General features: G+C 49.7%; 1 protein-coding gene and 1 pseudogene across 1 annotated transcript in view; both read right to left on the reverse strand.

Moving 5' to 3' along the window:
- Positions 1–2,980: 2,980 nt before the first annotated feature.
- Positions 2,981–25,786, reverse strand: part of oprm1 (opioid receptor, mu 1) — a 28,282-nt gene continuing 5,476 nt past the window's right edge. The window contains exons 2-3 of the mRNA XM_063055438.1: positions 17,779–18,131; positions 2,981–9,601 (exon numbers count right to left, since the gene is read on the reverse strand). Coding sequence (XP_062911508.1) covers positions 9,075–9,601; positions 17,779–18,131 — 880 coding nt within the window. The 3' untranslated portion in view covers positions 2,981–9,074. The remainder of the gene's footprint in view (positions 9,602–17,778; positions 18,132–25,786) is intronic.
- LOC134351236 (U2 spliceosomal RNA) lies at positions 14,909–15,041 on the reverse strand (annotated as a pseudogene).

Genomic DNA, 25,786 nt, shown 5'->3' on the forward strand with positions numbered 1-25,786 from the left:
CTAGAGTTTCAAAGATTTATGATCTGCATGGAGGCAAAAAGAGAGGGAACCACTTTGCTTCCATCTTAGACGAACAACTTCTTATTTTGACTCAGTGACCATTGGCTTTGGATTCTCTGTCATGAAGAATCATTCTCCCTGCACTCACCTCGGGATTATATTCACTCAAGTCTGACCCACCCTCCAAATTCCAGCACCTATTCAACAGTGGCTGCAAGAGTGCTGCCCGCATTGTGGTACACCCTTCTGCAAGCTAGCTGCAGGGATTACACCTGCAAGCCCAGAAGCTCTCAGCTGTGAGAACTCACATAAGGGATGCTGTGTTAAAATCGACACGGTGATTCTGTCTTCTTGGATTAAGTTAAAAGGTTGGCACTGCATTGTGGGCCGAAGGGCCTGCACTGTGCTTCACTGTTCTGTGTTCTATTTCTACGTCTCTCACTGCCTCAGTAAAGCAGCCAGCATAATCAAAGAGCCCACCCACCCTGGACATTCTCTCTCTGCCCCCATAGAAAGGAGATACCAAAGCCTGAAAGCACGTACCACCAGGGCCAAGGACAGCTTCTACCCCGCTGTTGAACGGTTCCCTAGTCCTATAAGGTGGGCCGTTGACCTCACCATATACCTTGGTTATGATCTTGCACCCTTATTGTCTGCCTGCACTGCACTTTCTCTGTACTGTAACATTTTATTCTGCATTCTGGTGGTAGGGTGGAGATATATCTCTAGCAAAGGAGGTCACCCTCGGGCAAGGTGGGGCACCGCTTAGCCCCCCGATCAGGGTCACATGAAGCTATGGGAGCAGGTGGTGGATGGTCGTACAAGCAGCCGGTGCACATCACAAGTCCTGGTTATACGACCACTGACGCCAGGCAGACAATCTCTGAAGAGTATTGTTAACGGCTGGGGTGACCTGTCTTGTGAAGACACTGCCCAGAAGGCGGCAGTGGCAAACTACTTCAGTAGAAATATTTGCCAAGAACACTCATGGTCATGGAAAGACCATGATCACCTATGTCGACATCACAAGGCACATGATGATGATGACCTGAATATACTGATATGATGAAATGATCTGTGCAGATGGCATGAAAATCAAAATTTTTGGTGGTACATTGGTCCACGTGACAATAAGAAACAAACTGACCAGTTTATGTTTTCTGTGGACCACACATCTAAAGGTGTGTGGTCCACATCTGAAACTTTTATGGGACTTGGAAGGGAAGAGTTCACTTGTCCACTTGTCCTCCACCCCCTCTCCCCAACTTTTTATTCTGGTCTAAACCTTATGAAGGATCTTGGCCCAAAACGTCGACTGTTTCTTCCTCTCATGGATGATGCCTTATCTGCCAAGACCCTCCGGCATTCTGTGTGTGTTGCTTAATATTTCAAGCATCTGCAGAATCTCTTGTGTTTATCAAAAACTGCTGGAAAATCTCAGCAAGTCAGGCAGCGTCTGTGAAGACGGAAACGGTGAATGTTTTAGGGTCTGTAAGATACCAGAACCTTGACTGCTTCTCTCTCCAGAGATGCTGCTTGATCTGCTGAGTGTTTTTCTTAGTTTTTCCTCTTACTTCAAATTTCTGACAAAGAACATAGAACATTACTGCACAGTACAGGCCCTTCGGCCCATGATGTGCTAACCCTCTAACCTACTCTAAGCTCAATCTTCCCTCCTACATAGCTCTCCATTTTTCTATCATCCACATGCCTTTCTAAGAGTCTTTAAAATGTGTTCTGTGTTCTATGTTGACTGTTCACATCAAAAGACACATTTATTGGTACAGGAAGTTCAAATTTTGGGGGGGTGACCTTTGACCTCAGAACACCTTCCCGCAACACCACTTGTTTGGACATCTTGGAGGATCTTTCCTGGGTCCAACACATTGACATAATCACCAAGAAGGCACATCAGAGGCTCTACTGCAATAGGAATTTGAGGACATTTGGAACGTCACCAAAGACTGGTACACATATCTGTAGCTATAGAGCTGAGAGGCTTCTGACTGGTGGCATCACTGCCCGGAAAGGGGACTCCAATGCATAGGATCACAAGAGATTACAGAGGGTTGTGGACTCAGCGATCTCCATCATGGGCACGACACTCCCCACCCATCAAGGAATCCTTCAAGAGGCTGTACCTTGAGAAGGCAGCTCCATCACTAAAGACCCTCACCATCTGGACGTGCCCTCTTCTCATTACTACCGTTATGGAGGAGCTACAGGAGCTCAAAGACACTGATTTAGGAACAGCCTCTTCCCCTCCACCATCAGATTTCTGAACAGTCCATGAAACCATGAACACTATCTCATTCTTCCATCTTTTCACACTATTTATTTATAGCAATGTTAAGTCTTTACACCGTACTGCTGACACAAGACAAACAAGTTTCATATCCTATCACTCAGTGATAATAAACTTGGGTAACACACGCACAAAATGCTGGAGGAACTCAGCAGGTCAGGCAGCATCGATGAAAATGGATACTCACAGGGGATTCTGCAGGGCGCTGGAAACCCAGAGCAACTCACAGAAAATGCTGGAGGAACTCAGCAGGTCAGGCAGCATCTATGGAGAGGAATAAATAATCAGTGTTTTGGGCTGAGATACTTCTTCAGGACTGGAAAGGAAGCGGGAAGATGCCAGAATAAGAAGGTGGGGGGGGGGGAGAAGGAGTACATGTTAGAAGGTGATAGGTGAGAGGTGGGGAGAGGGGAATGAAGCGAAGAGCTGAGAGGTGATGGATGGAAAAGGTTAAGGGCTAGAGAAGAAGAAATCTGATAGTAGAGGAGAGTGGACCATGGGAGAAAGACAAGGAGGAGGGGCACCAGGGGGAGGTGAGGAGAAGAGGTAAGAGGCACTTCCCCCCCCCCTTCTATTTTGGCATCTTCCCCTTTCCTTTCCGGTCCTGATGAAGGGCCTCGGTCTGAAACATCGACTGTTTATTCATTTCCTTAGATGCTGCCTGACCTACTGAGTTCCTCCAACATTTTGTGTGTGAGCTTCTTTGGGAAGTGGTTGCAATGGGGGTGAAATTAACAGCAACCATTCAAACCCAGAACCAAGTCAATGAATTGACTTGGATCCCGTTTCTTCCCACACATGGTCAGATTGCGACAGGGAAAGTAATGACTCCGATAGCAGACAAAATGGTTCCCTGTACCACGCCAATGAACATCACGTTGACGTTTGGTGGACGTTTATGTAATGTTCCTTACTCCGTTCTTGGGGAACTAAAATACTGAAGATGAAATAAAGTCAAAGGAACTGCAAACTGCTTGCTCAGATAAAAAGCTGGAGGAAGTCCATGGGTCCGGCAGTATCTGCGGAGGAAATTTGGCAGCTGAAGTTTCCGGTAGGGGCCTTTTATCTTGTCCAAACTGTCCATTTTCCTGTTCATTTCCCTCCTTGGACTCTGCCTAAACTGTTGAGTTTCAAAAGCTTTTTGTGTGTTTCTCCAAATTCCAGCATCTTTAGTTTCTACAAGGTATCTTCTGCTGGTTTAACCCGTGTCCCACACCCGTCAGGGAGACCTCAATGCATCCAAGCCAGGACCACCAGACTCAAAACCAGTTACTTTTCCCAAGCAGTAAGGCTGATCAACACCTCCACCCACTACCCCACCCCTCCACACCCCCGACCACCAGTACTTTAACATTTCCTGTCCCTCACCTTATGTACAGGCACTCCCGTGCCTAACATCACTTTATGGACATACAGTCAATCTCTGTATATAAGCTAATTTATGTATTTACATTTATTGTGTTTTTTATTGTCATGTTCTTTATCTTTTGTGCTGCACTGGATCTGGAGTAATAATTATTTTGTTCTCCTTTACGCTTGTGTACTGGAAATAACATTAAACAATCTTGAATCCTGAATAATCTTGTACAGGTGTGTCATTTTAGGGAAGATTAAGATCATTTTTAACGGATGCAGGCTTGGTAGGGTGCGACAAGCCTCTGTAACTCAATTTCCAGAAGATTTTGTTCTTCCTCTTCATTCAAGGGACATAGACCTTGCAGGCTGAGCCAATGTTTGATTGCCCATCCCTAGTCACCCTTGAGAAGCTGAGGGACAGATGCTTTCTTCAACCACTGCAGACCTTTTTAAAATTTATACAGAAGTACAGTGTGGAACAGTCCTTCTAGCCCTCTAGTCCTAGACTCCCCCACTACACGAAACATCCTCTCCACATCCACTCCATCTGTGTCCTCTGGACATACACTCCCCCACTACATGAAACATCCTCTCCACATCCACTCCATCTGTGTCCTCTGGACATACACTCCCCCACTACACGAAACATCCTCTCCACATCCACTCTATCCGTGTCCTCTGGACATACACTCCCCCACTACACGAAACATCCTCTCCACATCCACTCTATCTGTTTCATCTGGATGTACACTCCCCCACTACAGGAAACATCCTCTGCACATCCACTCTATCTGTGTCCTCTGGTCATAGACTCCCCACTATCGGAAACATCCTCTCTACATCCATTCTATCTGTGTCTTCTGGTCATAGACTCCCCCACTGCAGGAAACATCCTCTCCATATCCATTCTATCTGTGTCCTCTGGTTGTAGACTCCCCCACTGCAGGAAACATCCTCTCCACATCCATTCTATCCAGGCCTTCCAATATTCGATAGATTTCAATGAGATCCTCCCTCATTCTTCTGAACTCTAATGACTACAGGCCCAGAACCACTAGATGCTCCTCATATGTTAACCCTTTCTTTCCTGTGATCATCCTTGTGAATCTCCTCTGGACTATCTCGAATGCTAGAACATTCTCTCTTGGATAAGGGGCCATAATTGCTCACAATACTCCAAGTGCAGTCTGATCAGTGCCTTCTAGAGCCTCAACATTACATCGGTGAGATGGCTGCTTTGACCCTCTGGGCTACTGGGTACGTCTTTGGACTGTGGGAGGAAACGGGAAACCAGAGGAAGAGGAAACCAGGTGCCCATGGGCAGGAAAGCGGAAATTTACTCACAGAGGGTGCTGGAATTGAACTCCGAAACCCAACCCCAGAGCTGTAATAGTGTCACCCCTCGCGGGGAGGGTACACCCACAGGGCTGTTAGCAGGGGGGAGTTCCCGGATTTGACACGGTGATGAGTCTCAGGGTTACATGCTGCCTACATACTTTGATAATAAATGTACTTAGATTCTTCAAATCATTGAGTATTTCCAAGTCAGGGTGAAGGGCAGCTTCCAGGGGTGGTGTTCCCCAGGCTTGTGGTACCCCTGTCCTTCCAGCTGGTAGAGGTGGTGGGTTTGGAAGGTGCTGTCTGAGGACTCTGGATGAGTTGCTGTAGTTGCTACCGATTTCTGAGACTGCGTGTCCGTGATAGAGAGCGTGAGCAGTAGTGGATGGGTTGCCTATCAAGCGGGTTGTCATATCCTGTCTGGTGTTGAGTTTCATGAGCACAGTTGAAGCTCAAGGCAATCGGAGAGTGTCCCATCACACTCCTCACCAGAGCCTTGTAGATAGTGGATGGGTTTCAGGGAGTTAGGAGGTGAGTTACTTGCCGCGGGATCTCTGCCCTCTGACCTTCCTGTAGCCACACTGTTATGACCAGTCCAGCTCAGCTTATGGTCAATGCCAACTGCGGGAGATTGACAATGGGGTATTCAGTGATGGTAAAGTCATTGAATGCCAGGGGTGAGAGTTGAATTTTCTTTTACTAGTGCTGGTCAGGGGAATAATTATTTGAGCAACATGCACAAAATGCTGGAGGAACTCAGCAAGTCAGGCAGCATCTATGGAGGGGAATAAACAGTTGGCATTTCAAACTGAGACCCTTCATCTAGACTCATCAGGGTTTTGACCCCATTCCTGCCTTCTCCCCATAATCTTTGAGCCCTGACTAATCAAGAACGCCTCAACCTCTGGTTTAAATATATCCAATAACTCATCCTCCACAGAAATCTGTGGCAATGAATTCCACAGATTCACCACCTTCTGGCTAAATAAATTCATCTCTATTCTAAATGGACAACCACCTATTCTGATACTGTGCCCTTTGGTTCTAGACTCCCCCACAATAGAAAACATCCTCTCCACATCCACTCTGACCTGGCCTTTCAATATTCAATAGGGTCCAATGAGATTCTCCCCCCTCATTCTTCTAACCCCTATGAATACAGCTATCAAAGGCTCCTCATATGTTAACCCTTTCTTTCTCAAGATCATTCTCATGAACTTCCTCTGGACCCTCTCCAATGACAGCACATCCTTTCTTAGACAAGGGGCCCAAAACTGCTCACAATACTCCAAGTGCAATGAGGATATTGCCGGGACTTGAGAAACTCAGTTACAGAGAAAGGTTGAATAAGTTAGGACTTTATTCCCTGGAGCGTAGAAGAATGAGGGGAGATTTGATAGAGGTATTTAAAATTATGATGGGTATAGATAGTGAATGCTAGCAGGCTTTTTCCACTGAGGCTAGGGGAGAAAAAAAACCAGAGTACATGGGCTAAGGGTGAAGAAGGGAAAAGTTTAAAGGGAACATTATGGGGGCTTCTTCACACAGAGAATGGTGGGAGTGTGGAATGAGCTGCCAGATAAAGTGCTAAATGCGGGCTCACTTTTAACATTTAAGAAAAACTTGGACAGGTACATGGATGGGAGGTGTATGGAGTGATATGGTCCAGGTGCAGGTCAGTGGGACTAGGCAGAAAAATGGTTCAGCACAGCCAAGAAGGGCCAAAAGGCCTGTTTCTGTGCTGTAATGTTCTATGGTTTCTAAATGCAGTTAGATCATTGCCTTCTAGAGGCTCAGCATTAGATCTGTGAGATGGCTGCTCTAATCCTCTGTGCTACTGGGCTGATAAAAGACATTGGAGCAGAATAAGGCCATTCAGTCCATCAATTTTGCTCTGCCATTCAATCATAGTTGATTTATTTTCCCCAACACCATTTTTCTGCCTTCTCTCTGTAACTTTTGACACCCTGACTAATCAAGAACCTATCAACCTCTGCTTTAAATATACCCAATAACTTGGCCTCCACCATTATCTGTGGCAATGAATTCTACAGATTCACCACCCTCTGGCTAAAGAAATTCCTCCTCACCTCTGTTCTAAAGGGAAAACCTTCTATTCTGAGGTTGTATCCCCCGGGCCTGGACTCTCCCACAATTGGAAATATCCTATCCATATCTACAATGTCTAGGCCTTTCAATATTCGATAGGTTTCAATGAGATTCTCCCCTCATTCTTCTAAACTCCAGTGAGTTCAGGCCCAGGGCCACCAAATGCTCCTCATACGTTAAACATATTCAACTCAACCCATAGATGGCCTGCACAAGGACACTCACCTTCAGCTCCACCTCCTCACAAGGCAAAGGAAAATTTTACGCATGCAATGCACTATAGAAAGTTTCCTATCTGATGCATCATGGCTTGGGATGGCAACTACTTTGCACTACGTCTCAAAAAGCTGCAGAGAGTTGTGAGCACGGCTCAGCACATCACAGAAACCAGCCTCCCCTCCATGAAATCTGTCTACACTTTTTGCTGCCTCAGTAAAGCAGCCAGAAGAATCAAAGCTGCGACGTACTTACATATGGAATGATCTGTGTGGACAGCATGTGAGCAAAAGCTTTTCACTCTATCTCGGAACAAGTGGCAGTAAAAAACGATTTACCAATTCCGCCCCTTGGAGGGCTGCACTAAAGTTTGATGACCCCACCCGAGGCACTTCTGCGGACTGCATCTCACTGAATGTGTTCCATGATGTTTAGGATTTAAATGGAGATCCATTCTTTCCTTAAGCTTCCCATTGACAATTTTGGTCATAGAGCTATAGAGCACTACAGCACAGAAACGGGCCCTTCGGCCCATCTGTATGCAAACTGTTAATCTGCCTTGGTCCATTAACCTGCACCCATGCCACAGCCCTCCACACCCCTCCCATCCGAGTGCTTACCCAAGCTTCTCATAAACGTTGCAATCAAATCCCCATCAGCCTCTTCCGTTGGCAGTTCGTTCCACACTTCCACCACCCTCAGCGTAAAGACGCTGCCCCTCAGTGCCCCTTAAACATGTCACCTCTCACCCTTAACCCATGACCTCTAGTTCTAGTCTCACCCAACGTCAGTGGAAAAAGCCTGCTTGAATTTACCCTATCGACACCCCTCATAATTTTGTACACCTCCATCAAATCTCCCCTCATCCTCCTGAACTTCAGAGGAATAAAATCTTGACCTATTCAACCTTTCCCCGTAACAGAGGTCCTCAAGTTGTGGCAAGGTCCTTGTAAGTTTTTTCTGTACTCTGTCAAGTGAGGATCGAGGCCCGCGGATCAAATCAGAAGTCAGGAAGTCGAGGTCCATTGGTTAGAGACTGTGAATCTCTGTGAGTCTCCTGGTGAAGACTTAGTATCTGTGAGCACGAGTCCCACTCCGCTGGAAGATGAAGGGTGAAGATGGCCCGTCCTGGGAATAGGGACGTGTGGACGTGCCAGGGTTGGAGGATAGAGGTTTGCCTTCCAGTTCAAAGAAAATGCTAGAGGGACGCAGCAGGTCAGTCAGCGTCCATGGATTGTGGGCAGCTATGTTGGCGCCGGAATGCGTGGCGACATTTGCAGGCTGCCCCCTAGGTTGTGTTGGCTGTCAACGCAGACGACGCATTTTACTGCATGTCTCCACATACTCCAGATAAATAAAGAAGAACCTTGAGTCTACATTAACAAAGTGTAAAAGTTACTTGGACGGGCAAGATTTCGAGGGACACGGGCCCAGTGCAGGCAGAGAGACTGTCCTGGATGCAGCATCTTGGTCAGAATGGACCAGATGGGCCGAACGGCCTGTTTCCGAGCTGAGTGACTCGTCTATGTGTCCCCTCCATCCTCATGAGGGCGTCGATGTACATAGGGAAACGTGCTGTGAAGACGACATTGAAGGCGTGTTAGCCAGTGGGGGAGGGGCGCGAGTTCCGGCGCGGGCCAGCCCCCAAATCTGGGATCTCCACTGGCCCGCGAGGAAATGGTCACAGCCCAGTGGTGACCTGGGTGAGCTCGTCGCCGAGCTCGTCCCCGGGTCGGGGCCCCGCCCCTAGTCATAGCCGCTGGTCAGTCCTGTCGGCGGTGTGGGCGGTGGAGGGGTGCTCCCGAGCCTGGCTTCTGGGCTGGTTGGAGCTCTGGCGGGGCAGCGAGGAGGCCGACGGCAAGCAGAACTCACGGAAGCACCGCTTGAAGTTCTCGTCGAGGTAGGCGTAGAGCACGGGGTTGAGACAGCTGTTGGTGTAGCCCAGGGCGATGCAGAAGTGCCAGGCCACCATGTCGAGGACGGTGGAGGGGATCCTCACCAGCGCCCGGAGGATGACGTAGATGTGAATGGGCGTCCAGCAGATGATGAACACTACCACCACCACCAAGACCATCCTGGTGATGCGGCGCAGGTTGCGGTCCTTCCCCCTGGAACCCGAGAGTATCCTCACACTCTTCAGGCGGATCACCATCAAACCGTAGCACACGGTGATGATCAGCACCGGCATGACGAAGGCGAAGATGAAGACACAGATCTTCAGGAGGTTGTCCCAGTACCAGTACGGATGCGGGAATTTCAGCGTGCACTCCAGCTCCCCTAGAGTGGGAAGGGGAAGGGAAGAGCCGGATATGGGATTAGATCTGCATTATTGTTACATACATCCACCAAGCAATGGACTCTTCATCTTACAATCTACCTCATTACGATTTTGCACCTTATTGCTTACCTTTACTGCACTTTATTCTGCATTGGTAGTGCTTTACCTTGTTCTACCTCACTGCTCTGTGTAATGACCTGATCTGTACACACAGTAAGACAAGCTTTTTTTTATTTCAAAATATACTTTATTCAAAAATAAATATATACAATAAACCATTCAATAACTTTTCATCCTTGACATACGTTTCCATTATACACAGTACATATCCGTATTTATAGCCACCCACGTGGCACTCCAGTAGTTCAGCTTACCATATCATTGTTGAGGGGTATACTCCCCACCCTCCGACCCCTCCCACTCCCACGGGTGGAGAAACCTATACTGTGGTCCTTCCCCACCAGGGCCCTTGCGGCGGCTGCACCGAGTTTCAGTGCGTCCCTCAGCACGTACTCCTGCAGCCGAGAATGTGCTAGTCGGCAGCATTGAATCACGGACATCTCCATGTGCTGGTAGATCATCAAGTTTCGGGCCGACCAAAGAGCGTCTTTCACCGAGTTGATGATCTGCCAGCAGCACCGGACGTTGGTCTCCGTGTGTGTCCCCGGGAACAGCCCGTAGATCAGAGAGTCCTCTGTTACGCAGCTGCTGGGGATAAACCGTGACACTAGCCCGTCCATTCTCCTCCACACCCTCTTTGCGAACTGGCAGTGTGCAAAGAGGTGGGTCACAGACTCCTCCTCACTGCAGTCCTCCCGTGGGCAGTGGGGTGCAGAGACGATGTACCGGGCGTACAGGAGGGCTCTGACTGGGAGGGCCCCTCTCACCACCAGCCAGGCGAGGTCTTGGTGCCTGTTGGTGAGATCTGGCGATGAGGCATTTTGCCAGATGAACTGGACAGTCTGCTCAGGGAACCACCCCACTGTGTCCATCACGTCCTTCTCCTGCAGTGCCTGCAGGACACTACGTGCCGACCACTGCCTGATGGCCCTGTGGTCAAAGGCGTTCTCCTGGAAGAACTTTGCTACGTAGGACAGGTATGCCGGCAACGACCAGCTGACTGGGGCGTTGCGCGGAGTGGGGCCAGACCCATCCTTCGTAGCCAGGGCGACAAGTAGAACCTGGGCACACAGTGGTACTTGGTGCCCACATACCTGGGCTCTACACACAACCTGATGCAGCCACATACGAAGCTGGCCATCAGGGTGAGGGCGACATTGGGAACGTTCTTGCCCCCGTTGTCCAGAGACTTGTGCATGGCGGTCCGTCTCACCCGCTCCATCTTGGATCCCCAGACGAATCTGAAGACAGCCCGGGTGATTTCCGAGCTGTAGGAGCGGGGGACGGGCCAGACCTGCGCCAAGTACAGCAGCCCTGAGAGCACCTAACACCTGATGACCAGGTTCTTGCCCGTTATCGACAGGGAGCGCCCTCCCCATAGTCCCAGTTTCTGTTTCACCTTGGCAGTCCGCTCCTGCCAGTTCTTGTTGCACGCCTCCGCCCCTCCGAACCCGATCCCCAACACCTTCACGTGGTCAGACCTGATGGTGAAGGGGACGCTGGATCGGTCGGGCCAGTTGCCGAAGAGCATGGCTTCGCTCTTCGTGCGGTTGACCCTGGCCCCGACGCTAGCTCGAACTGTTCGCAGATGCCAATCAACCTGCGAACTGACCTCGGATCAGAGCAGAAGACGGTGACGTCGTCCATGTACAGAGAGGTTTTCACTTGGGTCCCTCCACTGCCTGGCAGCGTCACCCCTCTTATGCCCTCATCCCTCCTGATGGCTTCCGCAAAGGGTTCTATGCAGCAGACAAACAAGACAGGGGAGAGGGGACAGCCCTGCCTGACTCCAGACCTGATGGGGAAGCTGTCTGTTTCCCACCCATTGACCTGGACTGCACTACGAATGTCTGTGTAGAGCAGTCTGATCCAATTCCGGATTCCCTCCCCAAATCCCATTTTGGAGAGCACGTCCGCCATGTACGTGTGCGATATCCTGTCGAAGGCTTTCTCCTGGTCCAAGCTGACCAGGCAGGCGTCCACCCTCCTGTCCTGCACGTAGGCGATGGTGTCCCTCAGCAGCGCGAGGCTGTCTGAGATCTTCCTGCCCGGTACAGCACAGGTTTGGTCTGGGTGGATCACCTGTCCCAGAGCAGACTTGACCCCGTTGGCGATAGCCTTGGACAGGATCTTGTAATCCACATTCAGGAGAGATGGGCCTCCAATTTCTAATGTCCTCCCTTTGTCCCTTCCGCTTGTAGATGAGGGTGATGATGCCCTTCCTCATGGACTCAAACATACTGCCGGCCAGAAGCATATCGTTGTACACTTCCAGCAGGTCTGGGCCCATCCAGTTCCACAGAGCCGAGTACAACTCAGCCGGTAAGCCGTCGCTTCCGGGAGTCTTACCCGACCCAAAGGAACGGATGGAGCCTGTCAGCTCGTCCAGGGTCAGTGGCTGATCCAGACTCTCCCGTTTGCCGTAAGACCTGCGTGATAGAGGACAGGAAGTTGCGGGAGGCTGTGGATTCTGTGGCCTTTTCGTCGTACAGACCGGCATAGAAGGACTTGCAGATCCTCAGTATGTCGGTCTGCGAGGACGCGACTGAGCCGTCCTCTTCCTTAAGGTTGTGGATCACAGAGCTCCCCCTGTGCACCTTTTGGAAGAAGAAGCGTGAGCACGTCTCGTCCTGCTCCACGGTTCGGACCCTTGATTGGAAGATGATCTTGGAGGATTCGGCGGCGAGGTTATGGGCTTGCCGGCCCTTCACCTCTCGCAGTTCCTCCCTGACATCCACCCCCTTCGACTGCAGAAGGAGAAGTTGCTGCAACTCTGTCTGGAGTTTACGCAGTTCCCTCTGCTCCTGCCTTGCCTTCTGGATACCTTTGCGAATGAAGAACCTCCTAATGTTCTCCTTGGTGGCTTCCCACCAGTGAACCGGGGAATCAAAGAAGGCTTTCAAGGTTCTCCAACCTGTGTACTCCCTCTCTAGTTCCTCGATGTTCTCTGGGGTCAGCAGCTTAACATTCAGCTTCCAAGTCCCCCTGCCCGCCTTCTGGTCCTCCCGTAAAAGACAGGTGGCTCTCAGAAGGCAGTGGTCAGAGAAGAACACCGGCGTGACGTCGGTGGACCTGACCGTGAGGGACTCTGACAGGAAGAGGAAGTCGATCCGGGAGCGGGCTGAGCCGTCCGATCGTGTCCAGGTGGCTTGCGGCTGTGCTCCACCTGTGGGGGTGCCAAAGGCGTCGCGCAGCTTGGCTGTCTTTACCGTTTCCCTCAGGAGTCTGGAGGTACTGTCCAGCCTGCCGGGTCCTCCAGCCGCATCAATGGTGCAGTTGAAGTCTCCGGCCAGAACGACCGGCTGGGGCGTCACCAGCAGCTGTGGGAGCTGCTCGAAGACGGCCAGCCGCTCGCTCCGCACGGGGGAGGCGTACACGTTGATCAGCCGGAGCGGAGTGCCCCGGTATTTGACGTCTGCTACCAGGAGGCGCCCCGCAACCACCTCTTTAACTTGGGCGATTGAGAAGTTGCCTCCCCGTAGCAGAATCCCCAGGCCGGAAGCGCGACAATCGTTGCCCCCCGACCACACAGACAAACCTTTTTTCCACCACCGTGACCACCTCCGGTAGTTCCGGAGGTGTGGTAGTCCGCACTCCTGGAGGAAGGTCACGTCGGTCTTTACAGTGTCCAGGTACTGGAGCGTGCTGACGCATCGCCCAGTACTCTTCAAACTTCGCACGTTCAAGCACGCCAATTTAAGGTCTGCCATCATTGTAAGTCCTTTATTTTGGCTGCTCTCCGTCCTCACCCTTGCCATCCTGAGCCTTCATTCCCACCGCCTTTGTGAAGTTTTCCACCTCCTGTGGGCTCAGGTACTGCTGGTAGTACTCCCCCAGGTGTGGCCGTTCTGGTTCTGGGCCCGGGGGGTTGTTGACTTCCTGGGCTGCTTCCCCTTCCGGCTGCTGGGTGCCAGCCGTGGCTCTGCTCCCGGATTCCCGGAGCTCTGTGTGTCTGCTGCTCTCCGCCTCCTGTACTTGGGGGGTGGCCAGCAGACTTCCTCCCTCCTCTCTCCTCCTCTCCACCTGTTCTGCCAGCCGCTTCTTCCGCCGGGGCTGCTGGCCTCCCCCAACTCCTTCCTCCTCTGAAGAGGACAGGGTACGAGAGGCTGTGTGGTTCCCTGCCCTTTTCCTGTGTTGCTCCGCCTTCTGTCGCTTGGCCGCGGCCTTTTGGGTCTTCTTGCGTTTCACGACCTTCCATTCCGTTTCCACCTCAGCTCTCCCCTCCTCCATGGACTCCTGCTCGCCGTTTGCCTGGTCCTGGAGGGTCTGCAGTGGGGTGGCAGGTCTTGGGGTGCTTCCACCTTCCTCCCTGGTTTCATCGTCCGTCCTGTCGGGTGCCTCGTCTGCAGCGCTGGCGGGTACGTCCGAAACTGCCTGGGCCCTTTCAGGACCAGCACCTCCCCTGGTCGCCTGTGCGTAGGTGCCCCCACGCCTCGGGCAGACTCTGTACAGGTGGCCAGCCTGTCCGCAAAGGTTGCAGGACTTGGCCTGCGTACAATCTTTGGTCAGGTGGCCTTCGGTTTTACAGTTCTTGCACATCACCACCCTGCACTGGGCTGCGATGTGCCCCGCCTTGCCGCAGTTTCGGCACACCCTGGGTTGCCCCGCGTACACCGTGTACCCTCGGTTCCCTCCGATGGCGAAGACAGAGTGTGGGGGGCGGGGTGGATGACGCCGCCGTTGGAATGCAACCTCAGCTTCACCTTGACCTGCCGTTTGCTGGTCCAGATTCCCAGTCCGTCCTTCACGTCCACTGGTGCTCCTACGCTCTCCACATACCGAGCGAGGAATGTCAGGACATCCACCACTGGCACTGCGGGTTGAACATGTGCACCGTGATTGTCCGTTCCTGTTGCGTAGCCGTTGCAAAGAGGGCCTGCGCTTTCAGCAGCGACAGCGGCGCCTCTGTCCCCTTCAGCTGAAGCTGCTGCTACAGCTTCTGCCACCCTGCAGCCTGCCGGAAAGTGACATCGAAGAAACCTGCGAAGTCCTGGACGCAGTAGATGTCGTCGGGCGTAAATCCGCAGCACTCCACAAAGACCTTCCGGATGAAGGTCTCTCGGGTGAAGCCGGTGCCCCCGTTCCGGTCTCGCACTGTCAGCCTGACAGTGTTCTTGATACCCGGGCCTCCAGCCGATGCACTGCTCGCTGCTGCCATCTTCTTCCTCACTGCTGTCGTCGCTGGTATGGGGTGTTAGATTGGAGGCCAATCAGCATTAGGATCCACCCCTTCATCAGCGCGAACTCTTCTCCTCCGCCTTCTGGTCTGATAAGAACAGATACTACACTTGATCTTAGCCAAAAGGCAAGACAAGCTTTTTTTTAATATTTCAAAATATACTTTATTCAAAAATAAATATATACAATAAACCATTCAATAACTTTTCATCCTTTACATACGTTTCCATTATAGTCAGTACATATCCGTGTTTATAGCCACCCACGTGGCACTCCAGTAGTTCAGCTTACCATATCATTGTTGAGGGGTATACTCCCCGCCCACCGACCCCTCCCACTCCCACGGGTGGAGAAACCTATACTGTGGTCCTTCCCCACCGGGCCCTTGCGGTGGCTGCACCGAGTTTCAGTGCGTCCCTCAGCACGTACTCCTGCAGCCGAGAATATGCCAGTCGGCAGCATTCTCCCACGGACATCTCCATGTGCTGGTAGATCATCAAGTTTCGGGCCGACCAAAGAGCGTCTTTCACCGAGTTGATGATCTGCCAGCAGCACCGGGTGTTGGTCTCCGTGTGCGTCCCCGGGAACAGCCTGTAGATCAGAGAGTCCTCTGTTACGCAGCTGCTGGGGATAAAACGTGACACTAGCCCGTCCTTTCTCCTCCACACCCTCTTTGCGAACTGGCAGTGTGCAAAGAGGTGGGTCACAGACTCCTCCTCACTGCAGTCCTCCCGTGGGCAGTGGGGTGCGGAGATGATGTTCCGGGCGTACAGGAGGGCTCTGACTGGGAGGGCCCCTCTCACCGCCAGCCAGGCGAGATCCTGGTGCCTGTTGGTGAGATCTGGCGATGAGGCATTTTGCCAGATGAACTGGACAGTCTGCTCAGGGAACCACCCCACTGTGTCCATCACGTCCTTCTCCTGCAGTGGCTGCAGGACACTACGTGTCGACCACTGCCTGATGGCCCTGTGGTCAAAGGCGTTCTCCTGGAAGAACTTTGCTACGTAGGACAGGTATGCCGGCAACGACCAGCTGACTGGGGCGTTGCGCGGGAGCGGGGCCAGACCCATCCTTCGTAGCCAGGGCGACAGGTAGAACCTGGGCACATAGTGGTACTTGGTGCCCACATACCTGGGCTCTACACACAACCTGATGCAGCCACATACGAGCTTTTCACTGTATCTCGGTATATGTGACATTAATAAACCAATTCCAGTGTGTGACTTCAGACCCACCATAGGGCGTCATGGTAGCACATTACAGTACCAGTGACCTGGGTTCAATTCCCACTGCTGCCTGTACGGAGTTTGTACGCTCTCCCCGTGGCCACGTGGGTTTCCTCCGGGTGCTCCGGTTTCCTCCCACAGTCCAAAGATGTACCGATTGGTAGGCTAATTGATCATTGTAAATTGCCCTGTGATTAGGTTGCGGTTATATCAGGGGTTGCTGGGCAGAGTGGCTCGAAGGGCGGGAAGGCTGTGCTGTATCATTATAAATAAATACAATTGTGCTTGGCTGTTAACTGGCCTCCCTCACCTACACAACCCATAATCCTCCATTTTCTCTTCTATCCGTGCATCTACCTAAGAGTCTTTTAAATGTCCCTGATGTATCCACCCCTTGCAATGCATTCCAGTTAAGGGTTCAGTTAACCAATTCACATGAGTGGTTGCAATGAGAAACTACAGAGTTGTGGACACAGCTCAGCACACCGCAGGAACCAGCCTCCCCTCCGTAGACCTTCTTTCCTGCTGCCTCAGTAAAGCAGACAGCACAATCACAGACCCCACCCACCCCAGACATTCTGTCTTCTCCCCTCTCCCATCGGGCAGAAGATACAAAAGCCTGAAAGCAGGTAACACAGGCTCAAGGACAGATTCTACCCCACTGTTGAACAGACCACTCGTTTCATAAGACGGACTCTTGGTCTCATAGTCTACTTCGTTAAGATCTTACTCTTTATTGTTTACCTGCACTGCACTTTGTTCTAATAACGATGAACACTGCAGCACATTACAGGCCATTCAATCCACAAAGTAACATCTTATTAGAACATAGAACGTAGAGGCTGGCAGATGGTATTCACTCCAGAAAAGTGTGATATGATTCACTTTGAAAGGTTGGACTTGAAGGCAGGCTACAGGGTCTATGTCAGGATTCTTAGCAGTGTGGAGGAACAGACAGATCTTGGGGTTCACGTCATGGATCCCTCAAAGCTGCCGTGCATGTTGATAGGGTGGTTAAAGGCAAAAGGTTCATTCGCTGGGGAAACGTGTTCAACGGGCAGGAGGTCATGTTGCAGCTCCACAAGACCCTGGTTACACCACACTTGTGTTCGGTTCTGTTCGCCTCATTATAGGAAGGATGTGGAAGCTTTAGTGAGAGTGCCAAGGAGATTTACCAGGATACTGCCTGGATTAGAGAGGATGTCTTATGAACACAGGTTGAACAAGCCAGGGGTTTTCTCCGTGGAGCGAGGGAGGATGAGACGTGACTTGATAGAGATGTACAGGATAATCAGGGGCATAGATAGAGACTTCTTCCCAGCATGGAAATGACTAACACAGGAGGTATAATTTTAAGGTGATTGGAGGAAAAGATAGGGGACAACACAGAGACAGGTGTGTGCCTGGAATACACTGCCTGGGATGGTAGTAGAGGCAGATATACTAGGGACATTTAAGGGACACTTTGATAGGCACATGGGTGATAAAAAATGGAGGGTTATGTGGGAAGTAAAGATTAGATTGATCTTAGAACAGGTAAAAATTATTTGCAGAACACCGTGGGCTGAAGGGCCTGTATGTTCTCCATTCTGTGTTTGGTGTTCTATAACACCATTTCAATAATCTCCAGTTGGGTCAGAAGGATCACTCACCTCTGTTGACCATCGTGTTGGCCATGATCATCACCGGCAGTCCAATGGCAGATGAGAGGATCCAGATGCAGACGTTGATGATCTTGGCATTGTGCGGCGTGCGGAAGTCCAAGGCTTTGACCGGGTGGCAGACGGCGATGTAGCGGTCCATGCTCATGGTGGTCAGGGTGAAGATGCTGGTGAACATGTTGTAGTAATCGATGGACATCACAAGCTTACACAGCAGCCGGCCGAAAGGCCAGGACCCCATTAGGTAGTTGATGTTCTGGAAGGGCAGTGTGCTGGTGGCCAAGGCGTCTGCCAAAGCCAGGTTGAAGATGTAGATGTTGGTGGCTGTTTTCATCTTGGTGTACCTGGAGATCAACAGGGGCAGGAACAGATCAATCATTGGGAAGTTGATAGCTCAGGGCTATCACTAGAGTTTAGAAGAATGGGTGGGGTGGTGAGTGAACCTACCAAACTGGAGTGGTGTGTCAACATAAACTCAAACAAAATCCAAACGTTAGTGCTAGTCTGTGAAGCTGGTGATTTATAGTAAGAGCATTAATCTGTAAAGAGTGTGAGGAACTGATTGTGGACTTCAGAATCGACATCAGTCCTCTTCGAGGGATCAGTAGTGGAAAGGGTGAGTAGTTTCAAGTTCTTGGCTGTCAACATCTCTGAGGAACTATCCTGGGTCCAACATATTGATGCATTTACAAAGAACGATGGACGATTAGGATTAGCTTGCAGTGGGCATGTCTCGTTGCCACCCAGAAGTGTAGTAACACTTGCGGGCTGCCCAGCTCATTCTTCGCTGATCTGAGTTGATGCAAATGATGCATTTCACTGTATGTTCCGATGTACATGTTGTGAATAAAGCTAATATTTAAGCCAGTTTTGAATATTGAAAGGTCAAGATAGAGTGGATGTGGAGATGATGTTTTCTATGGTGGGAGAGCTTAGGAGCAGAGGACACATCCTCAGAATAGAGGACATCATTTTAGAACAGAGATGAGAAGGGTTTCCTTCAGCCAGAGGGTGGTGAATCGGAGGAATTCATTACCACAGACGGCTGTGCAGGTCAGGTTATTGGGTATATCTAAACCAGAGGATGATGGGTTTCTGATTAGTCAGGGCAACTAATCTTGATTAGTTCTTGATTAGTTCCTGCAAAAGTCACTGGGAGAGGGTAGGAGAATGGGGTTAAAATGAAAATAAACCAGCTATGATCAAACAGCCCAGAGTTGATGGGCCGAGTGACTTTTAGGAAAGACAGGAGAGTCTAAGAGGGAAGGGTCAGTTGAAAGATTAGCTGAGGTTGACAGAGTTGCTCTGAGAGCTAGCATAGACAATGGGCAGAATGGTCTCCTTTACCACAGGGAAACATAGAGGTATAGAATCACTTACAGGGCTGCAAGGATAAGCAGAGGAAGGGGAATGAAGGATTGCCTGTCTCGGAGCCAACTCGGATTCAGTGGGCAGAGGTGATGGGCCAAATGGCCGAATTCTGCTCCTATATCTTATGGTGTTATGGAGGTGCTTTTGAGATAAGGTCTAGATTGGCTTTACTTGTCACACGTACGTTGAAATATGAAAACAATGCGAAGTGTACCATTTGCAGCCGCGGCGAATTCAGTCCGAGGATGTGCTGAAGATGCCCGTAGGCATCACCATGCTTCTGGTGCCAACGTAGCACGTCCACAATGCTCTAGCTCTAACCTGTACATCTATGGAATGTGGGAGGGAGCCAGAGCACCCAGAGAAAGCCTTGCAGTCACAGGGAGAACGTACGAACTCTTTATGGACAGTGGGGGATTTGAACACCAATCGTTGATTGTTGGCATTGTAAAGTACCATGCTAACACTATTGTGCCATCCTATTTACCTACTGCGCCTGGGGAGGACAGGTTAGTTTGGGTGGGACGGGTCAGTCGCTCCCTCTACACCATACCTTGAGAGGGAAGCCAGTATCCGGTGTTCGGAGGGTTAATTTAATCAATAGACTCCAATGTCTAAATTATTGTCATCTGCACAAGTACCTTTCAAGTCAAGTCGCTTTTATTGTCATTTCAGCCATAACTGCTGGTACAGTACACAGTAAAAATGAAAGGATGTTCCTCCAGGATCATGGTGCTACATGAAACAACACAAACTACACTAGACTAAGTGAGACAACACAAGCTACACTAGACTACCTGAAACAACACAAAACTACACAAGACTATGTGAAGCAACAGAAAACTACATTAGACTACCTGAAACAACACAAAACTACATTAGACTACCTGAAACACAAAACTACATTAGACTTCAGACCTACACAGGACTACATAAAGTGCACTAAACAGTGCAAGACAGTACAATAATTAATAAACAAGACAATAGGCACAGTAAAGGACAAATTAAAATATAATCATAAATGATGTAAATGTAAATGCTAAAACAGGAATTGAGAAAGAAATAAGCAAAAATTGCAAAGGGAGTGGAGTGGTGTTCAGCTGTGTGCGTGTGTGTGTGTGTGTGTGTGTGTGTGCGTGTGCGTGTGCGTGTGTGTGTGTATTTTGGTGTCAGTCCAGGCTCTGGGTATTAAGGAGTTTGATGGCTTGGGGGAAGAAACTGTTACACAGTCTGGTTGTGAGAGCCCGAATGCTTCGGTGCCTTTTGCCAGATGGAAGGAGGGAGAAGAGTTTGTATGAGGGGTGCGTGGGGTCCTTCACAATGCTGTTTGCTTTACAGGTGCAGCGTGTGGTGTAATGGTACAGGTGCAATGAAAAACCTACTAGCCCCAGCATCTCAGGCACGTAGAATCAGATAAGCAGCACTCGCAAGCTGTAGCTTGGTGGTTAGCAAAACGTTTTACATCACCGGCAACCCAGGTTCAATTCCCACAGCTGCCTGTAAGGAGTTTGTACGCTCTCCCCATTTATGCACGTTTCTTCCGGGTGCTCTGGCTTCCTCCCACAGTCCAAAGATGTGCCGGCAGGGAGATTAATTGGTCATTGTAAAGTGTCCTGTGATTAGGGTTAAATAGGGGGAAAATCGCTGGGTGGCGTGGCTCGAAGTGCCAGATGGGCCGATTTCACGTTGTATCTCAATAAGGAAAACATACAGTACTGTATGTTGCAACCTTGCGAAACACTAGCTAGGCTACACTTGGAGTACTGTGGGTGCAGTCTGGGTCACAACAGTGTAAGGAGGAGGGTGGCTGTGCTGGGGAGGGACCAGAGGAGATGGGAAAAGAATTAGAAGGGAGCAGAGAGGCAGCTTTTCCAGGCAGAGGGTGTTGAGTTTATGGAGCAGGATGCCAGAGGAAGTGGTTCGATCGGGTACAATAGTATCACTTCAGAAGCACTTGGACAGGTACGTGGAGGGGTAAGGCTTGGAGAGAAATGGGCCAAAATCCGGAAACTGGACAAGCTGGAGGACACCATGTTGGATGGTGGGGTGGAGATGCGTCTCTACCAAAGGAGGTGTAAGACACTCCTTCCCTCCGCTAGCCTGCAGGTCACCCTTGGGCAAGGTGTAGCACCTGCTTGGCACCCCCCCCACCCCGATCAGGGTCATGTGAAGCCATGGGAGCAGCCGGTGCACATCACAAGTCCTGGTTGTGTGACCACTGACGTCAGGCAGACAATCTCTGAAGAGTATTGATAATAGCTGGGGTCACCCATCTTGTAAAGACACCGGCCAGAAGAAGGCAATGGCAAACCACTTCTGTAGAAACATTTACCAAGAAAAGCCATGGTCATGTGATCATGATTGCCCACATCGTTTGACATGGCACATAGTGATGATGATGATGGGTATACTGTGGTTGGCATGGACTGGGTGTGCTGAAGGGTCTGCATCCAAACTGTCTCTACAAGATATCCTTTGTCTCTACAAGATTTCCCAAGAGATAGAGATTAGCTTTATTTATTACAGAGTTGTATATCATTACAGCACAGAAGAAAGCCTTTCAGCCCATCTAGTCTGTGCTGAACTGTTATTCTGTCTTGTCCTGTCAACCTGCACCTGAACCATAGACCCTCCTGTTCATGTACACTGAAACAGCAAACCAGACAGTGAAATGTGTTGTTTAGCATCAACGACTAGCACTGTTCAGGGATGCGCTGGGGTCACATTTCTTGTAAGGGAAATGGCCCGATCAGGATTCAAACTCAGGTGGATGGGTTACAAGTCCAGCACTCTACCACTGTACCACCGAGGACTGTGAGTGAACCCAATTGCAGAAACCATGACGGAGACAAGAGTTGATGTGGAGATTCAAAAGCAACATTTACTTTCTTTTAGCAAAGTTGGGCAAAAGCAGGCAACAGACCAACACATAAAATGCAGGAATTCAAACACAGGTTCAGTAATACAGGATAATATATTATTCAAATATAGCAGGCAGTAAGTAGACATAAACACACACACACAGAATACTGACAGGAAGACACTTTCAGACTGAGCAAAGTAAGGTTCAGAAAGCAGGATTTAAATTCACAGACTTTAATTGGGAACATGTGAAGTCAATGGTCAATAACAAGAGAGTCCAACCAGTACTGAGAAAAACCCTTCGGGAACTATGCCTTCATCTGCTGGCCAACTCCGGAATAGACCAGAGTTCTAACACTTCAGAGTCATAACAAGCTCACAACTATCCGATCCTGACGCGTATATCCTTGAACGTGGGAATCCAGAGCACCTGGAGGAAACCCACGCAGTCACGGAGAGAATCCCAGTCACTGATCACTAAAGCTGTCAAACCTTGTGCTAGTTCATCTGTAGATTTTATCCTTACCTTCATAAGTTATGGTGTGTTATGTACTACTGCGCATACCCTAGCTCAAAGAAACATCTCACTTCCATATACAAACATTGTACATTACTGTATGTGGTTATATATGTTCTATACATGTATACGGTTATATATATTCCGCACTGAGAGCGGTAAACGTAAAGGAGTTGGGGCTTGCTGTTCTGGTTAACAATGGACGGTGCAATCCTGGTCATAGTACGATCGAGGAACGTGCTTGTAGCCCGGATATTGAAATTTTTGCTGTTGGACTCCGGCCATATTCCACCGAGATACAACACTGGGCGGCACGGGAGGTCGTTCCTGCCTGTGGCCATCGAACTTTGCAGCTCCCCCCGTGGAGGGTCAGACATCCTGAGCCAATAGGCTGGTCCTGGACTTTTCCATCTGGCATAGTTTGCATTTTGTTGTTTGATTGTTTGTGGTTTTTGTATTGCTATATTTATGCTCTATTCCTGGTTGGTGCAGCTGTAACGAAACCCAATTTCCCCTGGGATCAATAAAGTACATATATCTATCTATATATATAGTTAAATGACAATAAACCTGACTTGCTACACTAGCAAGCCACACTTGGATTGGAGGGCTTTAGTTGTGAAGAGGGAGAGACTGGCTAAGCTGGGCTTGTTTTCCCTGGAGTATCAATAACAAGAGGGCAGAGGTTGAATGTTAGAGGTAGCGGTTTTAATGGGCATCTGAGGGGGAAGTTTTATTGCACAGAGAGTGGGTGATATCTGCAATTCACTGCTGAAGGAGGCTGTGGAATCAGACACAGTCATCACATTTATGATGCACTTAGACAAGATTCAAGATTGTTCAGTGTCATTTCCAGAACACAAGTATAAAGGAGAATGAAATAATTGTTACTCCGGATCTGATGCTGCACAAAAAAGACACAATAAGTTAAAAACACTATCATTATAAATACACAAGATAGCTTATATACATAGATTAATTGTACAGCCATAAAATGATGCTAGGCACAGGAGTGTCTGTACATAGGGTGACTCCAGCAGGAGATGATAATGCAGTGGTAGTGAGGGACGTGGAGGTGTTGGTCAGCACTACCCCTCGGGAAGAGTGACTGTTTTTGAGTCTGGTAGTCCTGCAGTGGATGCTACACAGTCTCCTCCCCGATGGGAGAGGGGCAAACTGTCCGTGAGATTTAAATAAGCATCGCACAGTCTTCTGGGACAACTCACTGGGTCGAGCAGCGTCTCTGGGGGGGAGGGGGGAATGGAACTGTTGACATTTCATGTCGAAACCCTGCATCAAGCCCAACATCCATAGTCCTCTTGTGTCTCGATAGCTTTCTCCTAATGCAGCGAAAGTGAATTCAGAGTAGGAGGACAGGAAGTAGGTCAACTTGGACATGATGGGCTGAAGGGCCTGTTTCTGCATTACATGACTCTTTGTAGTGGAGTAGATCAACTCTGCTTCACATTCCCATTCAGATATGTCCATACATGGCCTCCTCTACTGCCATGATGAGGCTAAACTCAGGTTGGAGGAGCAACACCTCGTATACTGTCTAGGTAGTCTCCAGCCCCTTGGTATGAACATAGAATTCTCCAACTTCCGATAATTCCCTCCCCCTCTCTTCTCCTATCCCAATGTCACTCTGCCCCCTCCCCCAGCTGCCTATCACCTCCCTCATGGTTCCGCCTCCTTCTACTACCCATTGTGTTTTCCCCTATTCCTCCTTCACCTTTCCTGCCTATCACCTCCCTGCTTCCCTCCCCGACCCCTTTATCTTTCCCCTTACTGGTTTTTCACCTGGAACCTACCAGCCTTCTCCTTCCCACCCTCCCCCCACCTTCTTTATAGGGCCTCTGCCCCTTCCCCCTACAGTCCTGACGAAGGGTTCCGGCCCGAAACGTCGACCGATCTTTTCCACGGATGCTGCCCGACCTGCTGGGTTCCTCCAGCGTGTTGTGAGTGACTCTTTGTAGGCTGGAAAACAGCTTCATCTGGCAGGCAGTGAGAACTGAGCAAAGTGCTACACATTGCATATGACAGTGCCGGTAACAGTAACAATAACAGATTTAATTATATGTCTTCTAGGCACTTCATGTCAACTTGTACGTCTACAGAATGTTCTAGCATCTGTGCCGTATGTGATAGACGTACTGTGTTCTGCAGCTTTGTCCCTGAGGAACGTTGTTTAGCTGTATTCATGTGGAGGACAGAATGACAACATGCTTCAGCTTGAAAGGTTGGCAGAAACTAGAAGGCCGTGGAAGAAGGACGGTGAGGAAAGAGACTAGAGCGTGCATTAACGGCAATTAATGTGCCATTATGCACAGGATCAGGGCTCCCAAGCAAAGGAGTCCACTTCAGCTTGATTATTACTAACGTATTGAAATGGATTTTATTGATTTGCAGCAGCAGCAGAGGACTATACATTAGAGAATTACTACGTGTTACAATAAAGAATATTACCAATATAAATAAGTCGCGCAAAACAGAGAGAAGATGGTGAGGTTGTCTCCTTGGGAATCTGTAGTCACCTCATTGCTCCGCACGTGACCGGTAAAAACCGCAGAGAGCTGTGGACACAGCTCAGCACATCAGAGAAACCGGCCTCCCCTCCGTGAACTCTGTCTACACCTCTCACTACCTCAGTTAAACATCCAAAGAAACCCACCCACCCGGATGTTCTCCATTCTCCCCACTCCTATCGGCAGAATATACAAAAGCCTAAAAGCAGGTTCAAGGACAGATTCTACCCCGCTGGTGTACGGCTACTTAATGATCCCTTCAATGAGATGGATACTTGACCTTACAATCTATCTCATTATTATCTTGCACTTTGCTGGCCACCTGCACAGCACTTCCTCCGTAACTCAGGACCATAACACCATAAGGTACACGAACTAGCTCAGGGCATTCAGCCCATCAAGTCTGCTCTGCTGTTCCATCATGGGAGATTTATTACCCCCTCAACCACGTTCTCCTGCCCTCTCCCTGTAACTTCTGTTTCCTTTACTTGTCAAGAACCTGCACTTTAAATATACCCCATCACCTGGCCTCCACAGCCGTCTGTGGCAATGACTGTCACAGGTTCACTACCATCTGGTTAAAGAAATTCTTTTTCATCTCTGTTCTAAAGGGGTGCCTTTGTATTCTGAGGCTGTGCCCTCTGGTCCTAGACTCTCTCACCATTGAAATCATCCTCTCCACGTCCACTCTATTCAGGCCTTTCAATAGGATTCAATAAGATAC

Source organism: Mobula hypostoma, chromosome 8 (genome assembly GCF_963921235.1).
Source record: "Mobula hypostoma chromosome 8, sMobHyp1.1, whole genome shotgun sequence".
Taxonomy (NCBI): domain Eukaryota; kingdom Metazoa; phylum Chordata; class Chondrichthyes; order Myliobatiformes; family Myliobatidae; genus Mobula; species Mobula hypostoma.